General features: G+C 48.8%; 1 protein-coding gene across 1 annotated transcript in view; it reads right to left on the bottom strand.

Moving 5' to 3' along the window:
- Positions 1 to 17,672, bottom strand: part of Snx29 (sorting nexin 29) — a 384,257-nt gene that overhangs the window by 99,579 nt on the left and 267,006 nt on the right. Inside the window, exon 17 of the mRNA XM_026385539.2 lies at positions 1,621 to 1,676. Within this exon, the coding sequence (XP_026241324.2) occupies positions 1,621 to 1,676 (56 nt within the window). The remainder of the gene's footprint in view (positions 1 to 1,620; positions 1,677 to 17,672) is intronic.

Raw genomic sequence — 17,672 nt, 5'->3', positions numbered from 1 at the left:
TTATTTAATTAGCATCGGTGTGTCACCAAGTGCTACTAGATCTAAGGAGAGTAAATGCCAGGGGGTGTGCTGCCGTCTGGGCCAGGCTATGGGGACAGAGTCTGGCAAGCTGAGGAGAGGTTGCAGCTGGAAGGCTGCTTCTGGCAGGGGAGTTAACGTCTGCGAAGACTGGATCAGGAGAGTTTGAAGCCCAGCTCAAGCCTGTCATCTGTGAGACGACACCCCCGAGAGGTGTGGTGGGACAGTTAGAGAGCGCCTGGACAGAGGAAACGCTGGCATGCGTGGGCTAAGTGAAGAGGACGGCAGTCCTGGTGGTGGGGAGAGGGTGGCTACCGGAGAGGGACCGGGCAGCGTCTGGTGTGCAGGGAGGGGAGAGGGCAGGGCTGGAGATGGAGTCAGAGGTCCGCGAGGGCCTTCTTGAGGGGACACATGAAGGACTTTTGCCCACAGCAAGTGTTCGGTAGAGTAGTTCCCCAGGCCCTCCCCATCTCTGGGAACGCCCTCCCACCTTCCGCTCCTCCCAGTTTCTCCCACCATAGGTGTCTCCTCCAGTGGCCATTCTAGTAGCCTCTTCCTGCTGACTGCCACCCACAGGCCAATGGGAAGCAACTCACCCTGGACTTCCATCCTTCACCTCCTCTCCCTGCCCACCCAGATATTATCCCCCTCCCATGGTGGCCCCCCAGCAATAAGGGACCCCTTGGTGCCCTGGATTTTCTATAATCTCATTCAAATGGCTACCAGAACCCTGCAAGGATGGTATCAGGAGCTTCACCTCAAGTCCCAGAGAGGTTCAGGGACTGAGGTTTCAAAGCAGGTCGCCTGGCTCCGAAAAATGTTCTTTCTGATGCCCTGCCCTGCGCTCCCCCTTCAGAAGTGACTTTTCCTGTTTGACCCTTTCTGAGAAGAAGGCTACATTTTCTATTTTCCTTGTCTTTTTGTTTGGAGACAGAGTCCTGCTATGCTGCCCAGGCTGGCCTCTACCTCCTGGGCTTGAGTGAGGGGAGGTTGAACCTTCCTCAACAGGCCACATCTGAAGGACAGGGAAGAAGATTCTGCCTGGCCCTTAACCCAGGACTCAGACCACGTCCCAAACCCAAGGAAACCTGAATAGAAATCATCTCAAGACCAATGGTTTCTCTAGGGTATCAAGAGGCAAATGGAATCAGAGCTGTGCACAGATCACGGGAGGCTCATGACCCAGGAGATGCAGATACCAATACCTACAAGGGGCTGCTGGGTGAACCGACAGAGAGCCAGGGGTACGGCCGGCCCAGCGCACTGCCCTGTGTGAAGGGGACAGCTGCTCCCTGCCCGGGGGACTGTGGCCACAGGCACGGGACTCTAACTTTCAAATGAAATTTTTAAAATTCAAAATTTTATGTGACACCTTCCAAATCTGAAATGTCAGCCAGGGAAAAAGATTTTCAAAAACCCAAGGGGAAGATAAAACACACCAGAAGGCCCGGGCTGCCAGAGAAGCACCCTCCATGACAACCGAATCAACCTGATGTGGGCTTAATGGTGATTTCTGTTTCCCCAGGGGGTCTTCTGGGACCTGAGCCAGCAACAGAGTCCTGTCTCTAAAGTACCCCTCGTGAGCACATGCCATGGACTTACATTTCAAAATCCGACAAACTCTGATCTTCGGATGTTTGACTCAAATCTCCGGGCACCTGCCACCAGGGGAGGAGAGAGGAAGAGAGAAAATGCATACGGTTACCATGGTTTGCATAATCATGGACAATTTCTGCCTCGCAATGATCCCCAAACATTTCCTGTTCAGAATGAGGTGAAGAAGCAGTTACTAGAAAATAGTGAGAGATTTTGTGCAGGGATGGCTGGAGATAATGTTGCAGTAATAAAATATGCCACCATGAGCCATCTCAATTATCTTTACAGGAAAAGGACGGCTAATCTTATTGAGATAATCACAGGCATGTAAAAGCGTGTAATTTTGGAGCTATAAAGGGCTAATTAGGATCTGAGATGCAAGATATCAGATGGTGATGGGGAAAATATCCATTGTCACCATGATGGGCATCACACAGACACTCGAACACCAAAGGCCAATGTCTACCCTGAAACGGCCCTGACCTTTCCCCACAATGTTTGAGAAGTTCAGGCAGCACCTGGCTTCTCCTCACTCAGAGGGGCCTTGTGAGGAAGTGATGGGGTAAGAGAAACCAGGCTTCAAGGTACAATGGTCCCCACAAGGGCTGCCCAGGGATGCTGATGGAGACAAGGGTCCAGGAGGCACTCAACAGCCTGTGGGATCCCGAGTGAGCCCCACCCTTCCAGCCTTGATTCTGTCCCAGGGAAACCAATCCTCAGGACTGTCCCAGGATTCACAATTGTTCTATAAAGCAGGTTGCAAAATGCTCAGCACAGGTAGATGCTCCATCAACAGCGATGTTATTCCAAAACCCAGGAAAGTTGCTTCCTTGAGAAACTGAATCCACTAGGGCTCTAAGATGTGGGCCAAGGCTAAGGGGAACCCAATGGAAAGGGGAAGAACATAAGGTAGTGAGGGGAAAAGAGAGACCCTTGAACTCACACCTTCACTTTTCAGGACTTTAGTTTACCCACAATCTTGCCAATTCCATAACAACCCCAGGGATGGGTGTTATCCCCCAACTTTTCGGAGGAGGCAAGAAAGGATGCGTAACTTGCCCAAGATCATATCAGGAAGCAGACAGGAACCCAGGCCTTTAAGACTTCTAAGTTTCCTCTGTCGGGAATCCTCAGCAAAGAGGAAAACCAGCTCAAAGGCAAGGCTTGAAGCCCCTCGGCCTGTGTGGAAGGCTGGACGTGAAGCAGCTCTTCCTGAAGAGCTAGGTTCTGGCTTTGAGGGTGGGAGTGCAGTGGCTATGGAGCCTGGGCCCAGGGTCAGACCCCTTCTTCCTGTGTGGCTAAGAGCAAATCACTTCTCTGTGTTGCTCTTTTCTCAACTGTGAGGTGGGTGTAACAGTGACATGGGGTTGTCCTGAGGATAGAGTGAGCTGTTATGTGTAAGATACCCAGAGTAGAGCCTGCCGGGAGAAAGATCTCGTATCTCAGAGCTCTGATAGCAGCACCTGAGAAGGCAGGGTGGCGTGTTCTTTACCCTTCGGCAGTGTGTTCAGACACAGAACCTGGCTGGCTAGCTCAAGGGGGCCTCCCCCCGTACATGGCAGCCACAGGGAGAGCCACCAGGTTGAGCCCTCCACAGACATCTGTGCTGAGCCACCAGCTTGGGCTGCAGGCAGATGTCCCTGTGATAGCACTGCGAACGGACTCCTGCAAAGCAGCCAGGAGACTCCTGCCTTGCTTCTGGTCAGAGCCCCAGTTTCCTACAGTCTTATACCCCAGGGGTCCAGGGATCTGCTGGGCTGGGCATTGGTGCCACCCTACTACTGCAGTGACCACCACTTTCTTACAGGTGACTGCAAAGAGATGGAATATTAGGAAGCATGAGGCTGCATGTACCAAGATCCAATAAAATATCCATGTCCTGTGACCCAGGAACCCACCAACAAAATTCATCTATAAGAAACCCAAAGACACCACCAAAATTTATGTCAAAGATCATCCCTCTTTACAATGCTTAAAGAACTTAAAGAAAAAGATTACAATCTAAAGATCCAACTGCAGAGAAGTGAAGTGGTTCAAGAAATTATGATGTCCACATGAGATGGCCAGGTTGAAGAAATTTCAAATAGGCTTTGCATACACGTGTATATGTGCGTGCAGACACATTGCACACAAATACATTCTTGAGGCTACAGACCTAAAAGTAATTCTGGAAAAATATGTAATAAACAGGAAAAATGGCTACTACCAATAACAGATTAGGGGTGAGATTGGGAGGAAAAAGGCCCATTTTTCATTTCCTCTTTCCGTAAGATTAAAAAAAAAGTATGGCTTAAATTACTTTAAAAAATGTAATCATGCTTCTGAAGAATGCACTAGCTTTCTCTGTGTTATTATGAAAAGACATCTTAGATAGATCAGTAGGGGAAGCAAAAGCAGGGTGCAGATTAGGGCCAGAACGCTGCCTCGGGGGCAGACGTGGGGAAGTGAGACGATCCCACTGAACTTGTTTCTGCATCAAAAAGCTGAAGACGTGAATCCAAGAGACCAAAGAAAGGGTTGTCCAGGGGCAGGGCCTGGGAGCACAGCACTGGGAATGAGGCTACTCGCAAATACTCTGATGGCATGTGAGTTGTGAAGGAAGTTAAAGAAATTTAATACAAATGTATTAGCTTCCCCCAAAAGAGTGCTTTTGATAAATGTTTCATGAAAGAGATAAAAAACTCTAGTCTCTGTTTAATAACAAGCAGCTAGAGACTGCAAATGCCCAGTGTGATCCCCAGCTCACTTGGTGTCGGCAGGGTTGGGGTGAGATGCAGCCAGATGACACAGTGGTGGCCTCTGAGAAGGAGCCAGGTGACAATGGTGGCTTTATCTAAGAAGCCAGGTGACGACAGTGGCTGTATCTGAGAGAGATGCCAGATGACAGGGGCCACAACTAGGAAAGAAGCCAGCTGCCTCCGAGAGACGAGTCTGTGATTTAGATTTGGAACTTTTCAGCATTTTCTACATCAAGGACATGTTAGTTGAGTGGCCACAGGCAGAAACACGTCCTGGAGCAAGCTCAGTGTGCGTCATGTGGTTTCTGCATCTCTTTCCCACCCCAGGCATCTCACCAAGATGCAGAAGGCCAGATGGAAGGGGCTTTGCCTTCGCGTTCACTGATCAGGGATGGAAAAGGATGGAGCCAGGGTTCTGCATCCACGTGGCCTTCCAGACACCACCCTCCTGTCTTCCTTGTGCACCCACATGGAGTCCAGTGGGAGGGACGCGCATCTGCTCCTCAGCAGGACTGTAGGTAGCGCTCGGCCATGGAACTTCTGAATCTTCCCTTGCATCTGGGGCTAGGCAGGCTCTTCTGGGCATGGTGTGTGGATTAAGGATCAGACTGGAGGAGGGACTCACAGGCTCTGGGGACACCGGTTCCCTCATGATGCACAAACACCACCTCCTTTAAACACAGTCACAGCCCAAACACAAAGGGAACAGAGCTTGTCCCCAGGGGCCTAATTCCCAAGCACCTGAGCATAGGCGTCCCACAAAGCAGAAACAAAGGGCAACCAAAGGGATGGAAGGAAGAGACAGACAGGGCGGCCATCTTATGGACAGACATCACTTGACAATTACAAGCAACAAACAGCTTTTCCAAATGGATCAACACAAGGTCCAGATCAGTTTCCCCTCCAGGTTGCTGGTTTTTGGAGAATCTTAGATGGCCAGTGCATGGGTCTGGGGCCAAGTCCTTTTGATTTAGACATTTTTCTGCTAATGCTGTTGTCTTACTGGGAGTAGCAAGCCAGATGTTTGTGTGTCTACCCGAGTGCCCACGAGGCTGTTTAGAAGAACCCGTGACCTTGCGAGCCTCTGCGGAGCATGAGGCCAGGCTCCAGGGCAGCAGTAGGGTGACAGCGGCAGACCAGGCTCAGTGAGCATCTTACAACTGTCTTTTTGCTGCCTGCCCAGAATGGCGCCAGAGCTCCCCTGGAGTCCACAGCAAACGTCCAGAAAGCTTCCTCTACTTCATATGCTGGTGACAGAAGAGGGTGGGGCAGAGACTATTTTATACAAAAAAACAACTTTCTATTGATATTAGCCACCAACATGCCCTATGGCCTCCTGAAGTCTGGAGGATCTTGAAGGACTCATCTCGGGGACGTGGCCTTCTCTTGGTTCACCTTCCATACAGTGCATAAAGAAATGGGCAGCTCCCCCTCTGCCTGTGGTCTGTGCAATCATGTGGCAATAGCTGGATGCAGGGAGAGCAGAGCCCAGTGCTAGGGAAACAGGGCAGCAAGAGTCCTCGATCCTCCTGGAGCAGACGGCACCAGCGTTGCATGTGTGAGGACATGGAGGGGCAGAGATCTGTGAAGAATTCGCTCCTGGTGCAGGATCAGTGGTTTCCACGATCCTTCCCGACTTGGGCTTCCCTGGGCCTGAGGGGCAGGGATGGGCCATGAGGGCAGCTCTCTCACAGGCCTTGAGCTCCGACTCCCACGTCAACATGGACTCCAGCACTGGCTCAGCCTGCACCATGCTTGTCACTTCCCCAAACTTGGGCAGAGCCTAGAAGTTCTACAGCTCTACCAAAGTGGAGGATCGTCCATTACTTAATAAATGCTTATGAAGGAGCGAGGAGGAGGAGAGAAGAGAGGGGAAGGAAGAAACATCAGCCAATCTGTCAAAGCCATGGACAAAAAAGCAAGCTCCCTCCCTTGAGTGGAATCAGGATCTGGACGGGGCTGGCAAAAGCCTCCCCTCCTCGGAGATGCACTCAACTGTAGCCCCCAGCTGAGTGCTTTCATGTCACAGCTGGTCCCAGGTCCTCCTCTCAACAGCCTGTGGGCAGAGGTGTCACCTCCACTCACAGGCAGGACAAGGGGGCTCCATACGAATAAACAGGAGGAGGAATATTGTCAGGAACCCATCCAGTCTCCTAGCCTGCTCAGGAGCCTCAGCAACTTCAAGTGCTCAACTATCTCCAGGTGGGGGTAGGACGCATGAGGAATTCTGGTCCATAATTCCATCTACACCATAGTGGACAGTCAGCAACAATGGCCGGATGAATAAGGATGCCATCTTGGATGTCCAGTTCCGTGCGGCTCCAGATCACTGCACCTGGTTTACGCCATATGAAGCAGAAGAACCACTCAGCTGAGCCCAGTCAACCCACAAAATCATTTAAGAAAACTTAAAACACTTAAGCTGTTAAATTTGGGGTAGGTTTGACACGTAACAAAGACAGCCCACAGAAGTTGCCCAAGGCCACTGGACTCGTGAGCAGGAGATGGGACTCGAATGCAGGTGTGAGCCCAGAGAAGGGCACCCTTCCCACCACGCCAGGCTGCCCCTTGATGCAGAGGCCCCTGCCTGTGCACTTAGCCTTCACAAGGCTCGGAAGATCATAGAACCCAATTGGTATTGGTGAAGCACCTCCAACAGGGTGAAGCCCATCTGAGGGGAGCTGCCGCTCTAGAGCAGATGTCCACAGGTGAACAGTGGCCTAAAACCCTAAGTCTTTTGTTTTTGTCACTGCAGAATGGCTTTGGGTAGGTCCCAGGCATGGAGAACAAGGCCAGACCTCTGACTAGGTCCTCTCTGACCTCTGCCCACACAGTCAATGCCTCCAGACCCTGAGCTGAGCACAGCAGTTCCCAGGGACAGGGCTACCTGGGTGTTCTGAGCTCTACTCCTGGGCGCCTGCCACAGCATAGAGAAGTCACTAGGCATCAGCAAGCCCTGGTTTCTTCCCTGCTTACCACATGCCACCCAGTCTTTGCTGCCATTTTAAAAATCAACAACACAGGTAAGAGGGCTTTGACCAACAGGTTTTGAGCACTTACTGTATACAACACCTTCACCCATTTCCTCCCTCTGACCATCGTGGAATCTGTGGCCAGTGTTACTAGTCTCTTACACTCCCTCTTGCCCTCACCCTGTCTTCCCCTCTCTTTTCGAGGCCAGTAGGTCTCATTCTTCAGTCTCAGCTGAGATATGAATTCCTAGGAGGCCCCTTCTCTAACCACCACATCTAAACAGGTTTCCCAATGCCACCCTCTGCCACCCACAATCCTCAGCTTGTAATTACTCCATGCTGAGCTGTGCCCTGGACCCCTCTGAAGTCAGACAGCAGGCTCCCCATCCCCATGCTCACCATGCCAACCAGTTCCGTGACACCCAGCAGCTGGCCCAGCACTTGGCACGCAGTGGGTACTGACTGTGACTGATTCAATGAATGAATCATCATATAAGCTCAGTTTCCACACTGAAACGTCCATCAATTTTTAAACTGCTTTGTAGAAAACTCAAAATCTTCATGCATGGTAAGAATAAGCTAGTTTGGAGATTTAAAAAAACCACAAAGAAAAACAATCTTACTTCCTCTCTTCTAACAACAGGGCACTCAGATCCACCACTCAAAAGAAGGCAGGAAGGAAGACACAACAGGGCAGCAAATCTTTGTCCCCAACCATGAAATGGCCCATGACTTGTGTTTTCCAGTCACTTTCTCTCTTGTCTCTGTTGTCCAACAGCCTTCCCTTAGTCAGTTAACTCTCTACCAAAAATGGTGCCTGTTCTCCACCCCAGCACTCCTGCCTTCTCATGTCCTTTTGCAACAAGGAACAAAGTGTGGAATGGCATGGCTCTGGCCTCCAGCTGGGGTGACCAGGCTCGGGCTGCTGATCAGCTCGTGAGGCTGGCCATGTGCAATCCTTGCCTCCAGGAGGCAGCTGGCCTGGGTCTGGACCACTTCCTGGGTTCCATGCTTGTCTGTTAATTTGTTTGTCACATATCTACAGTTAGAGGCATCGAATCCATGTGGTTTTAAAAACAGTCAAGGATTTTAAACCTTGGCTGGGAGTAGGCAAACGGCAAATAAGAGCTTAAAGAATTTTCATTTTATCTGCTGGATATCCCAGAAACCCAGACAGGCTATCAGACTTCTGTGAATTCAGTTTTGATGCATCTATTTTTCCCAAAAGATAATGACAGTCTCAAGGATGATGTTCTGAGTGCCCATGATGGCAGCAGGCATCTGCGATTGCTCAATGAACATTCCCACTGGAGGGACAGATGAGCAGATGTCCAGACAGAAAGATGGATGAAGGGATGGTTGTAAGAGGGAAGGAAAGGGAAGGGTGTGAAAAAAATATCTGAGTTACTAAGAATGGACCTCTAGTTCCTTTCCAAGTAATTAAGATGCTCAGACAACATATGTGCGAAGACAAATCTACAGGACTTTCACTGCATCGAAGCCTGGGGACAAGTAATTAAATAGCCACACAGAATACAACACCGCCAGACCGTGTGGCCACTAAAGGAACAGCACAGGTCTCCTCTGCTAACAGGTCTCCAGGATAGAACGTCAGAAGCAAGATGCAAAGCGGCGTGCCAGGGAAGCTACTATTTTCACAGGGAAGCAGGAGGTACGTCAATCTGTGTGCTGAGATGAGAGCCGTGTGTCTGTGGGCACTGGCCATTTTTAGAAACTGCCAATCACGGATGCCTGGGAGGGAAGGGCAGCCAGAAGTGAGGGTCAGAAGGGAGCGGAAGATTTGCTTTGTTTTCTATAAAACTCTGCCTTATAAATTTTTATCATGTGCAAGTTATTAACCTTTCAAAAAATAAATGGAACCACCATGCAAGTTTCAATGAGAAGAAAAACTTATGTCCATAATAGAAAAAACCAGAACAGTGGTCGACTCTGGGAGGGTGGCCACGGGGAACAGTAGGAAGGGGCACGAAGGGACACCCTGGGATAAAGAAAAACGCTACATAGACCCTGAAGTGTCTGGAGGAAGCGTACTGGTGTGTGCAATTTACTTTGAAATGAATTTTTTAAAAAAATGACGAAATGATAGGTGTGTGGAGGGGTACGCAGGTGAGTGGTAGGCGAACAACGGATGATGGATGGACAAAGTAACAGGCACAGTAAATGTGACGGTGGAATCTAAGTGGCAAGTACACAGGTATTCACTAAAAAATTCTTTCACATAACTGCTTTTAAATTTTTAAATAAGATGTTGGAAAAAATAAGTTTTGCTCTACCAGGCTAGAACAACTGAATTATTTCTATTCTCTGTATAGAAAATGATATAATAGCTCTGTCTTATAAAGAGGCTATTGGAGCATATAGCTTCAAGAGAAAAAGAATGACAGTGCACCAGGTGGTTACTGAAACTGTGTTCTTCTGGATTCTGTGGTGTATCAGCTCTTTAGTCGTGATTTGCTGTGATTTCTTTCCTCATTTTGAATATTTTTTTAAAAGACTAGTTCTGACCTGGCCATGTGGCCTTCAACTAGTGGACACTTCTCTGACTTCACTTTCCTCCCGTAAAACAGCAGCTGTGCTGGGGGCTATGGCAGGGCTTCTGCAGGAGAGCTGCCCACCCAGCACCTGGCAGGTCTCAGCAGACAGCAGCTCAAGGGGGTCAACGGTGGTCTTCAGCATCCAGATGCCCTGGAAACTCTGGCTGAGGGCGTGGCAGTGGGGCGATCGGCAGCCCTCACCCCGGCTGAGGGGCCAGCTGCTCCTTTGCAACATACCTGTGCGCTCCTCTTACTCACAGTCAGACTCCAGAAGCTTGCACCAAGTTCTGCTCAGGAGTCACACACCAAGCAAGAACCAGGAAGATGACAGAAGGAAAGAGCCCAGGCGCACGTGATCATCAAGAGCTGGCCTTGCACAACCCAGCAACACAATCAACCACACAGTCCTGGCTGTGAGGAGGAGTCACAAGGCAGGGTGGGAGGGAAAGTGGATTTGGAGCAGGAGGGGAGAACAGGCCCTTGGTCGCTGCTCTCAGTGGGGAGACTCTGGAGGGACTTCAGAGGGGGAAATGCAGCAGCTCGCCCACCAACCAGGCAAGAGCCGAGCGGCAGCAGGACACCAACAGCCCCAAGGCTGCTGCACACACACCCCCAGCTCAGCCTTGCATGCAGATGCTGCACCAGGCCCTCTGCCAGCCCTTCTCAGAACAGAGTCGATGGCTCACCTGTAAGGAAAGTCTTGGGGTGAGGGATGCCTCAGTATACACAAGGCCCATAATGGTACCTGGCAACAGGAAAAAAAGGCATGAAAGCAAGTATCTTTCTATCCTAATAGACAGTTCTGGAAGGATGAGCACCAAACTCACTGGAATAGTTATCTTTAGGAAAGGGCCTGGAATCCAGAATGGGGGTCAAAGAGATTTTTAACTCAAAGTCTGAATATTTACATTGAGAATGTATTGTGAGAGTGTATTCATATATTATTTGTTTCTAAAACAATAAACAAAAAAAAACCTCTTTTTTTCAATAATAGTGGCTGCAATGGATTGAATGGAGGAGGGAGGGGGCAAGAAAAAGGGACGGGGTCTGGCTGGCTGCTGCCTGGCACCCACTCCTCTCCTGGGGCAATCATCCCACTGAGAGACTTCACCCGAGAGTGGGCATAAAATAATGTGAACCAATCAGCATCTCCCGCCCTGCTGCTCTCCTGCCCTCTTGCCCAGGGCTGCCAGTTCTAGATTGCTCAACACATAGTCCAGTTAGATCAGAACAGCCCTTGGGGTTTCTGCTGCCAACACTGGGTAGAGATTCACTCTTCCCCTTGACAACTAGGAGCCCGGGATCACTGCAGCTACTGCTGTTTCCATGAGGGGAGCAGGAAGAGGATGAGAATATGAGAATAGAGTCGGGGACAAATGGACCAGGGTTCCAAGACATTGCAGATCTCAGGGTTCACATCGGAGCCGCAGCTCACCCGATTCTAGATTTCCCACCATCCAAGGCAACAGATCCCTTGAGTTTCGTCTGGACTGTGTCGCTGCATCTTTCCCTGGAAGCGTCCTGAGATGACAACCAGGAACCAAAGGTCTTTCTGGCTCCCACATTTTATTTTACCTTAGTCTGCAAGTTTTCCTAGCAAGTCCGAGGCCTGAAAATGAAAACCCCAAAGCAACCCTCAATCCCTGCTGCCAGGGGGAGATCATGAGCTCGTCAAGGACTCAGAGCACGTAGGTCTTGCTTTGATCCTCAGTTCAAAGCACATACCTGAAACTCGGGAAACTCAAACCCAACACACATGAGCTGCAGAAAGAGATCAGTAAGATAAAGCTTTTGTGGATCAGCTTTGAGTCTCCAATCAGCATCGTTCCGCCTCCACCAGACCAGCGGCACTACAGTCCACTCAGTGCCTACTAAGTGCAGGCACTACGTCACTCGGCTGAGTCCTTAGAACTCCTGGGAGCCAGGTGACACCTATGGGAGCCCTGGGCCATGCATCAGCAGTTCTGCTCTCTCCTCCTGGGGTGCAGCAAGACTACGGCCCACCCCATCAAGTCAGATGTGTCCACAGGGACTTGCTTTGCTGATGAATTAAGAAAGGAGTGATGTCTCATTCCTGGGTAGAAGCTTTGAGACACTGTGTGTTCAGTCAAGCTCTCGTCCTTCTACTTAATACCCAGCTAAAATACAAGCAGCAGAGGCCCTGCCAATCCATGAAGGACGAGTAGCAGGAGGGAGGGAGAAACCCCTTTCCGTTTACGAATTCTTGGGATTGTTACTACAGCATAACACAATCTACCCTAATATACTACAATCCACTTTATAGATGTGAACACAGAGAGAATCTTGCCTGAATCCATAGAGTTACTGAGCAGAAAGGCTTGTTCAGCCCTGGAGAACTCAGAAAGCCTGGTCAGCGTTCCTCAGTTTTTCAGGAGTCAGGGCCCTCCTTCGAACCAGCCGACCTGGGGCTTGCCCACTCCTCTGGTGGACAGCTTCAGGAGCAGGCAGTCTCCACTAGCCAGCTCTTCCCTCCCCCGCAGCTTTTCCAGTGAGGTCTGGCATTTTCTGACAGCCACCACCGAAGACACGAGTCCTCTCTGTGACTGATGGATACTTTCATACTCTAATTGGAAAGGATTTAAATTGAGACGTCAGGAAAATCGGGGGTGGGCAACATATCTGACACACTAGCTTCTTATTCCTGACAACAGGAGAAAAAATAAAAACAGCAATGTGACCATCTTGAGTCAAGTTCAGGGCCCTCTGTTGGTATGTGGAACTGGCAGAGAACACCGTTTCAGGCAGCTTCACCAAGTGTTTTCTGGACATCCGCGGTGGGGACGCAATGGAGGAGAAGTGAGGACGAACATGCACCCGTTCAACAGCTGCTTACCCCCCTGGAGCAGGTACAGGGAGCCCGGCCAAGCACATGGGGACAGACAGGAAACGGCACATGACCAACTCTTTGCCAAGCGATGGTGAGTGCTAGGAAGGAAATTCAGCAGGACGGAGGCCTTTTACTCAGGACCATGACAGAGTGGCATCCTACCCAGACTTGGGGTGATGTGGAGGCGTCATCTGATTTAAACCTCATACAACTCTCTTAACTGGGCCTCCGTAGTCCATTTAAAGATGGGTACACAAGGACTAAAAAAGGGACTCACCAGCTCCTCACTTACTAGCCATTAGGATTTGGGGCCTTACCCATCCTACCTGCACCTTAGTATCCTCATCTCTAGAATGGGGACAGGAGCATCCACACCTCATGGGCTCGTTACCATGTTTACAGCACTTGGAACAGAATTTTGTATATGATAAGTGCTCAATCAATGCTACTTTTGTGGAAAAGCCAAAGGACAACCATGAGCTAGTATTGGAAGGAAGCATGCTGGTGGGGGGCGGGGGGGCGTGGTGAGGAGATCAAGTCAGCACAGTGGTGTAGGCCTGTAATCCACCAACTTGGGAAGCCAAGGCAAGATGATCACAAGTTCAAGGCCAGCCTCAGAAACTTGGTGAGGCCCTATCTCCAAATTAAAAAATTAAAAATAAGCAAAAAAAAAAAGGACCGACAATATAGCTTAGTAGTAAAGTGCTCCCGAGTTCAACCCTCAGTGCCAAAAAAAAAAAAAAAAAAAAAAAAAAAATCAAAATGCAGTATTTAACAGGTCCACTCGCACTTTCTTAAATACTGAACCAGACCCTGAAGGATGGGGAAGACTGAAAGATTAAGAGGAAAACAGAAGCCAAAATATATTCATGAATTAAGAAGGAAATCTGACTTATCCCACTTATGCTAAACAAGTGTATTTTATGTGCACATACATGCATACACACCTGTATGTATATGTATACCCATAAAAACATACATGGAAGGATGTGTGCCAAACTTTCCACAGTGGAATTTCTGTGAGAGGGACACTTGTGTTCTGTACTGTACATAAGTTGTGCATTATTTAAATTCTTTCAAAAAATGGACTTTGGTTTTTTTGCATATATATATAAATAATTTTTGGGGGGGTTACTGGGGATTGAGCCCAGAAGTGCTCTACCTCTAAGTTATATCCCTAGCCCTTTTTAATTTTTATTTTGAGACAGGTCTCACTAAATTGCAGAGATCACCCTTGAACTTGAGAATCTCTTGCCTCAGCCTTTCAAGTAGCTGGGATTATAGGTGTGTGCCACCAGGTAGAAAAGAAAATTTAAAGCACATCTTTCAAAAAACCAAAGTTGGAAAACCAAGTGCTGCAAATACATGTCACAGCAATGGTAAGTGCTGGGGCAGGGGGGGATTGTGGGAAGAGAGCAGACACAAGAGGCAGGAAAACGCAGATGTCAGGTCCTGCTGTGGCATCTGTCCAATTATTTTTAAGACAAAGCTAATATTTTCCATGATATCTGATTATCTTTCTACATAAAAATTGAAATAATGCATCAACCACCAAGTCGTTCTTTTACATTGTAACTTAAAAGTTTATCAAATCTATAGAAAAGAGTATAAATATCATTTTTATGCTCTTTGTAACCATGACTTTCCATGCATAAGTATTATTAAATGTAAAGTTTTATAATTTTCTTAAGTTTAAAGAAAATGATGCCCATGCAGTGGTACATGTCTAGTCCCAATAACTAGAGAGCCTGAGGCAGGAAGATCGCAATTCAAGGCCAGCCTCACCAACTTAGTGAAGTCCTCTCTCTGGGGATGAGCTAAATGTAAAAGTACCCCTGAGTTCCATCTCCAGTACCAAAAAATAAAAATAAAAAAGATTTGTACCAAGGCTCAGTGGCAGAGTGCTTGCTTAGCACATGTGAGGCACTGGGTTCAGTCCTCAGCACCACATTTAAAAAAACGAAAAAAAAAAAAAAACCCACACCCAGAGGCATGCTGTCCATCAACAACTACAATTTTTTTTTTTTTTAAAGAAACAGCAATGTTTTAGAAAAAAGAAAAATATCTGCACCATATGGAGTGATTGGGGCCAACAGGTGGATGCAAGTTTATCAGGACAGGCAATAATTTCTGCTGAGGGCTTGCAACTCTTATTGGCAAAGGCAATAACATTCCTGGACTCCAGAAAAAAGGAGAGAAGAGGAGGAAGGAGGAGGAAGAAATGAAATGAGCACTTTCTCAGAAAATAAATAAAATTCTAAGGGGGCAAGGGTCTAAGGTATTTTTAACTTTATCAGAACCCTTGGCCAAGTCAGACCTCAAAACGCCTGGCTGGGACATCAGTCACATCTGACGCTCTGGCCCCTTGCTTTGGTGTGGATGAGGAAAGCAGAGCAGCAGCTCTGTGGCCTCCTGGGCAAAACGGCTACAGCTCACGAACAGGCAGGGTGGGCACTACCAAGGTGCCACCCACCACTCGGGAAGAGGTCATCTCCAGAAGAACAGGTCAGGCAGTCAATGGTGGGATTTATGCCACTAAATCAGGGATCCCCTTATCCCTTACCCTTCTGCTCCCATGTGCTCACGTACTCTGCTCACCCCTAAGAAAAGAGAAAGCCACAATCTGCTTTGGACCCAAAAGAATTGCCGCCCAGGGACTTCAACTCCATAAAAACAATCAGAAAGGCAGCCTTGACTTTTACTAGAAGACTCTACACATTCACTGCAAGGAGAGAAGCAAGCCTCCCACAATCAACCTTGAGATGCCCTTGAAGCTGCTCACTCCCAGCTCAGCAAGGCTAATGAAGGTAGGTTCTGGAGAGAAGGAAGTCGAGATGGGCTTTTATTTTTCAAGAAAGATTTCCTTTAAATAGGAAGATTAAAAAGTGACAAGCAACTGGTGAGCAAGGTATGACTAATCAGAAGAGAACTCCATCGACCTGCAGAAGGAAGTGTGTTGAATTAAGGATAAGTACCCAGGACATGTCTAGTTAGAGGGTCTGTGCAAGCGCACTCCTGTGGTTAGTACTTATCCTTGGAAATACTGTGTGCATTAACTTAGCAGAAAGAGAAACAAATTAAGTTAGGAGTTGGATGAATGTGTCTTGGTCAAGAAAATTTGCAGAGTGTGGTAGAGACGGAGTGGAAGGGGCTAGGTGGGTCCATATGTGAAAGATGACAAAATGAAATGGTTCAGGGCAGCACCACAGTGTGACCTCTTGGAAGGAGGGGCCACCTCACCCAGCAGGGGTCCCATGTGGTTGCCCCCAGCACAGGACCTCTCCCCTCAACACACACAACCTAATTGCAAGTGCTGAGTGAACTATACCTGGGGACAAAGCAGCCAGGGGCCTGCATGACCCGTGTGGCAAGGTGACGATGAGGTCTGATAACAGTCTCCATGGAGCAAGACCAAAGGCCAAGTGTCAGAGCAGGCCTTGCTTGTACCAATGAGCCTGTGCCACGCCCTCAGGATTGTAATTACTCCAAGCCATACACCCAGGTCAGATGGAATCCAAAGGACAAACAGAGACACTTTCTGGAAGGCCTTGGGTGGTAAGTAGGAGGGACCTGTGAACTGCAAAAGCATCTTGGTCACTGTCCATCACTCCTGCTGGGTGTGCAGTGAGCAGTCACCCCAAGCCCTGCACACACAAACCTCTGCTAGAGGTCAGAGATGAGGTAAAATGTGGGGGTGCAAGTGGCCTCAGAATCCTGAAGTACCCTCCTTCAGAATCCGTGGCAGGGAAGATATCAGGATTGTCTGGTCTGGACCGTCTTCATGCCAAACCATGACACAGTCAAATCAGAGATGGTGTCACAAATGTGTCCCAGTCTTTGGCCTCCCCAAGGGCAGAGGCTGGATCTTCCACGCCTGCTGTATCTCTGCAGTGCCTCGCTCCACATAAAGCAGTCAATGAAACAGGAATGAGTGACAGGTGGCACAAGTGGGGCCAGCAAAGCCTCCCTGCACTCCCAGCTGAAGTTGCCCTGCAGTGCGCAGCTCACAGATCTGACTGCCCCTCTGCCGGTGCTTCCTGTTTGCTTCAGTGTGGCCCCAGCCACTCTGGGGTGACTCTCGTACACACCGCGTTTGCCAATCGATCCTAAGCCGGCTCTTCACGGAAATGTATTTTCAAAGCTCCACGCTCTTCGGACTTGGCCAGCCAGGCTCAGCCCACCTCAACCTACCCCAGCCCCGGGAGCTCCCCGTAGGAGCCAAGTACCGGTGGGAATAAGCAGAGCTCAGGGGCCAGAGGCTACCTAACAAGCCGTCAGAAATGAGACCTGGCAGTTAATAATCCCTAGAGTCCAGGACGGTTTACACGGATATGAAAGGTCATGTGACTGATCGCTTGGGGTATTTGCCCCTTGACAGAGAAACAGCTGGGCCCAAAGAGGGGGCTTTTATCCCCTGGCACCGAGAGGTTTAAAGTGGTTCTGTAAGCATCTTTCCCGACGATTTTGTGTCAAAAACTAATTTCTGAGTTAAGCCTCTATATGAGATATACTTTTGGTTGCTTCTCTTAAATGGCACTTTTAAAAATAATCTCTTCCAAGACGGCAGACGATTAAAACCCGGATGTCCAAGTGCTGAATTAAAAAGCCTCTTAAAATTTGGAATGCAATGTTTAGAGCTGCTCTGGGACCACAGGCAATTTGGTACTTGATCATTAGATATTCCGGTAAGTGCCACCCAACTGAAAAATATATTTCCTATTAAGCTTCCATACTTAAATAGCATCAGCCCTCAAATGAGATCTCTCCCTCGGAAGGTTTTAAAGATACCGAGAAAGTCCCAGGAAGCATTTTATTCTGAAGTGAACCTTATTACAAAACTTGGGATGGGGTTTTTCCATTTCTCTCATCCCCTGAGTTTTAAATGACTTGTCTTTCTCTCCCACCAGCCTGGGGAACCTCAACAGGAGGAAAGTGTCCCATGGAC

This window comes from Urocitellus parryii, chromosome 9 (genome assembly GCF_045843805.1).
Source record: "Urocitellus parryii isolate mUroPar1 chromosome 9, mUroPar1.hap1, whole genome shotgun sequence".
In the NCBI taxonomy this organism is placed as follows: Eukaryota; Metazoa; Chordata; class Mammalia; order Rodentia; family Sciuridae; genus Urocitellus; species Urocitellus parryii.
This window is presented reverse-complemented; position numbering and strand designations above follow the sequence as displayed.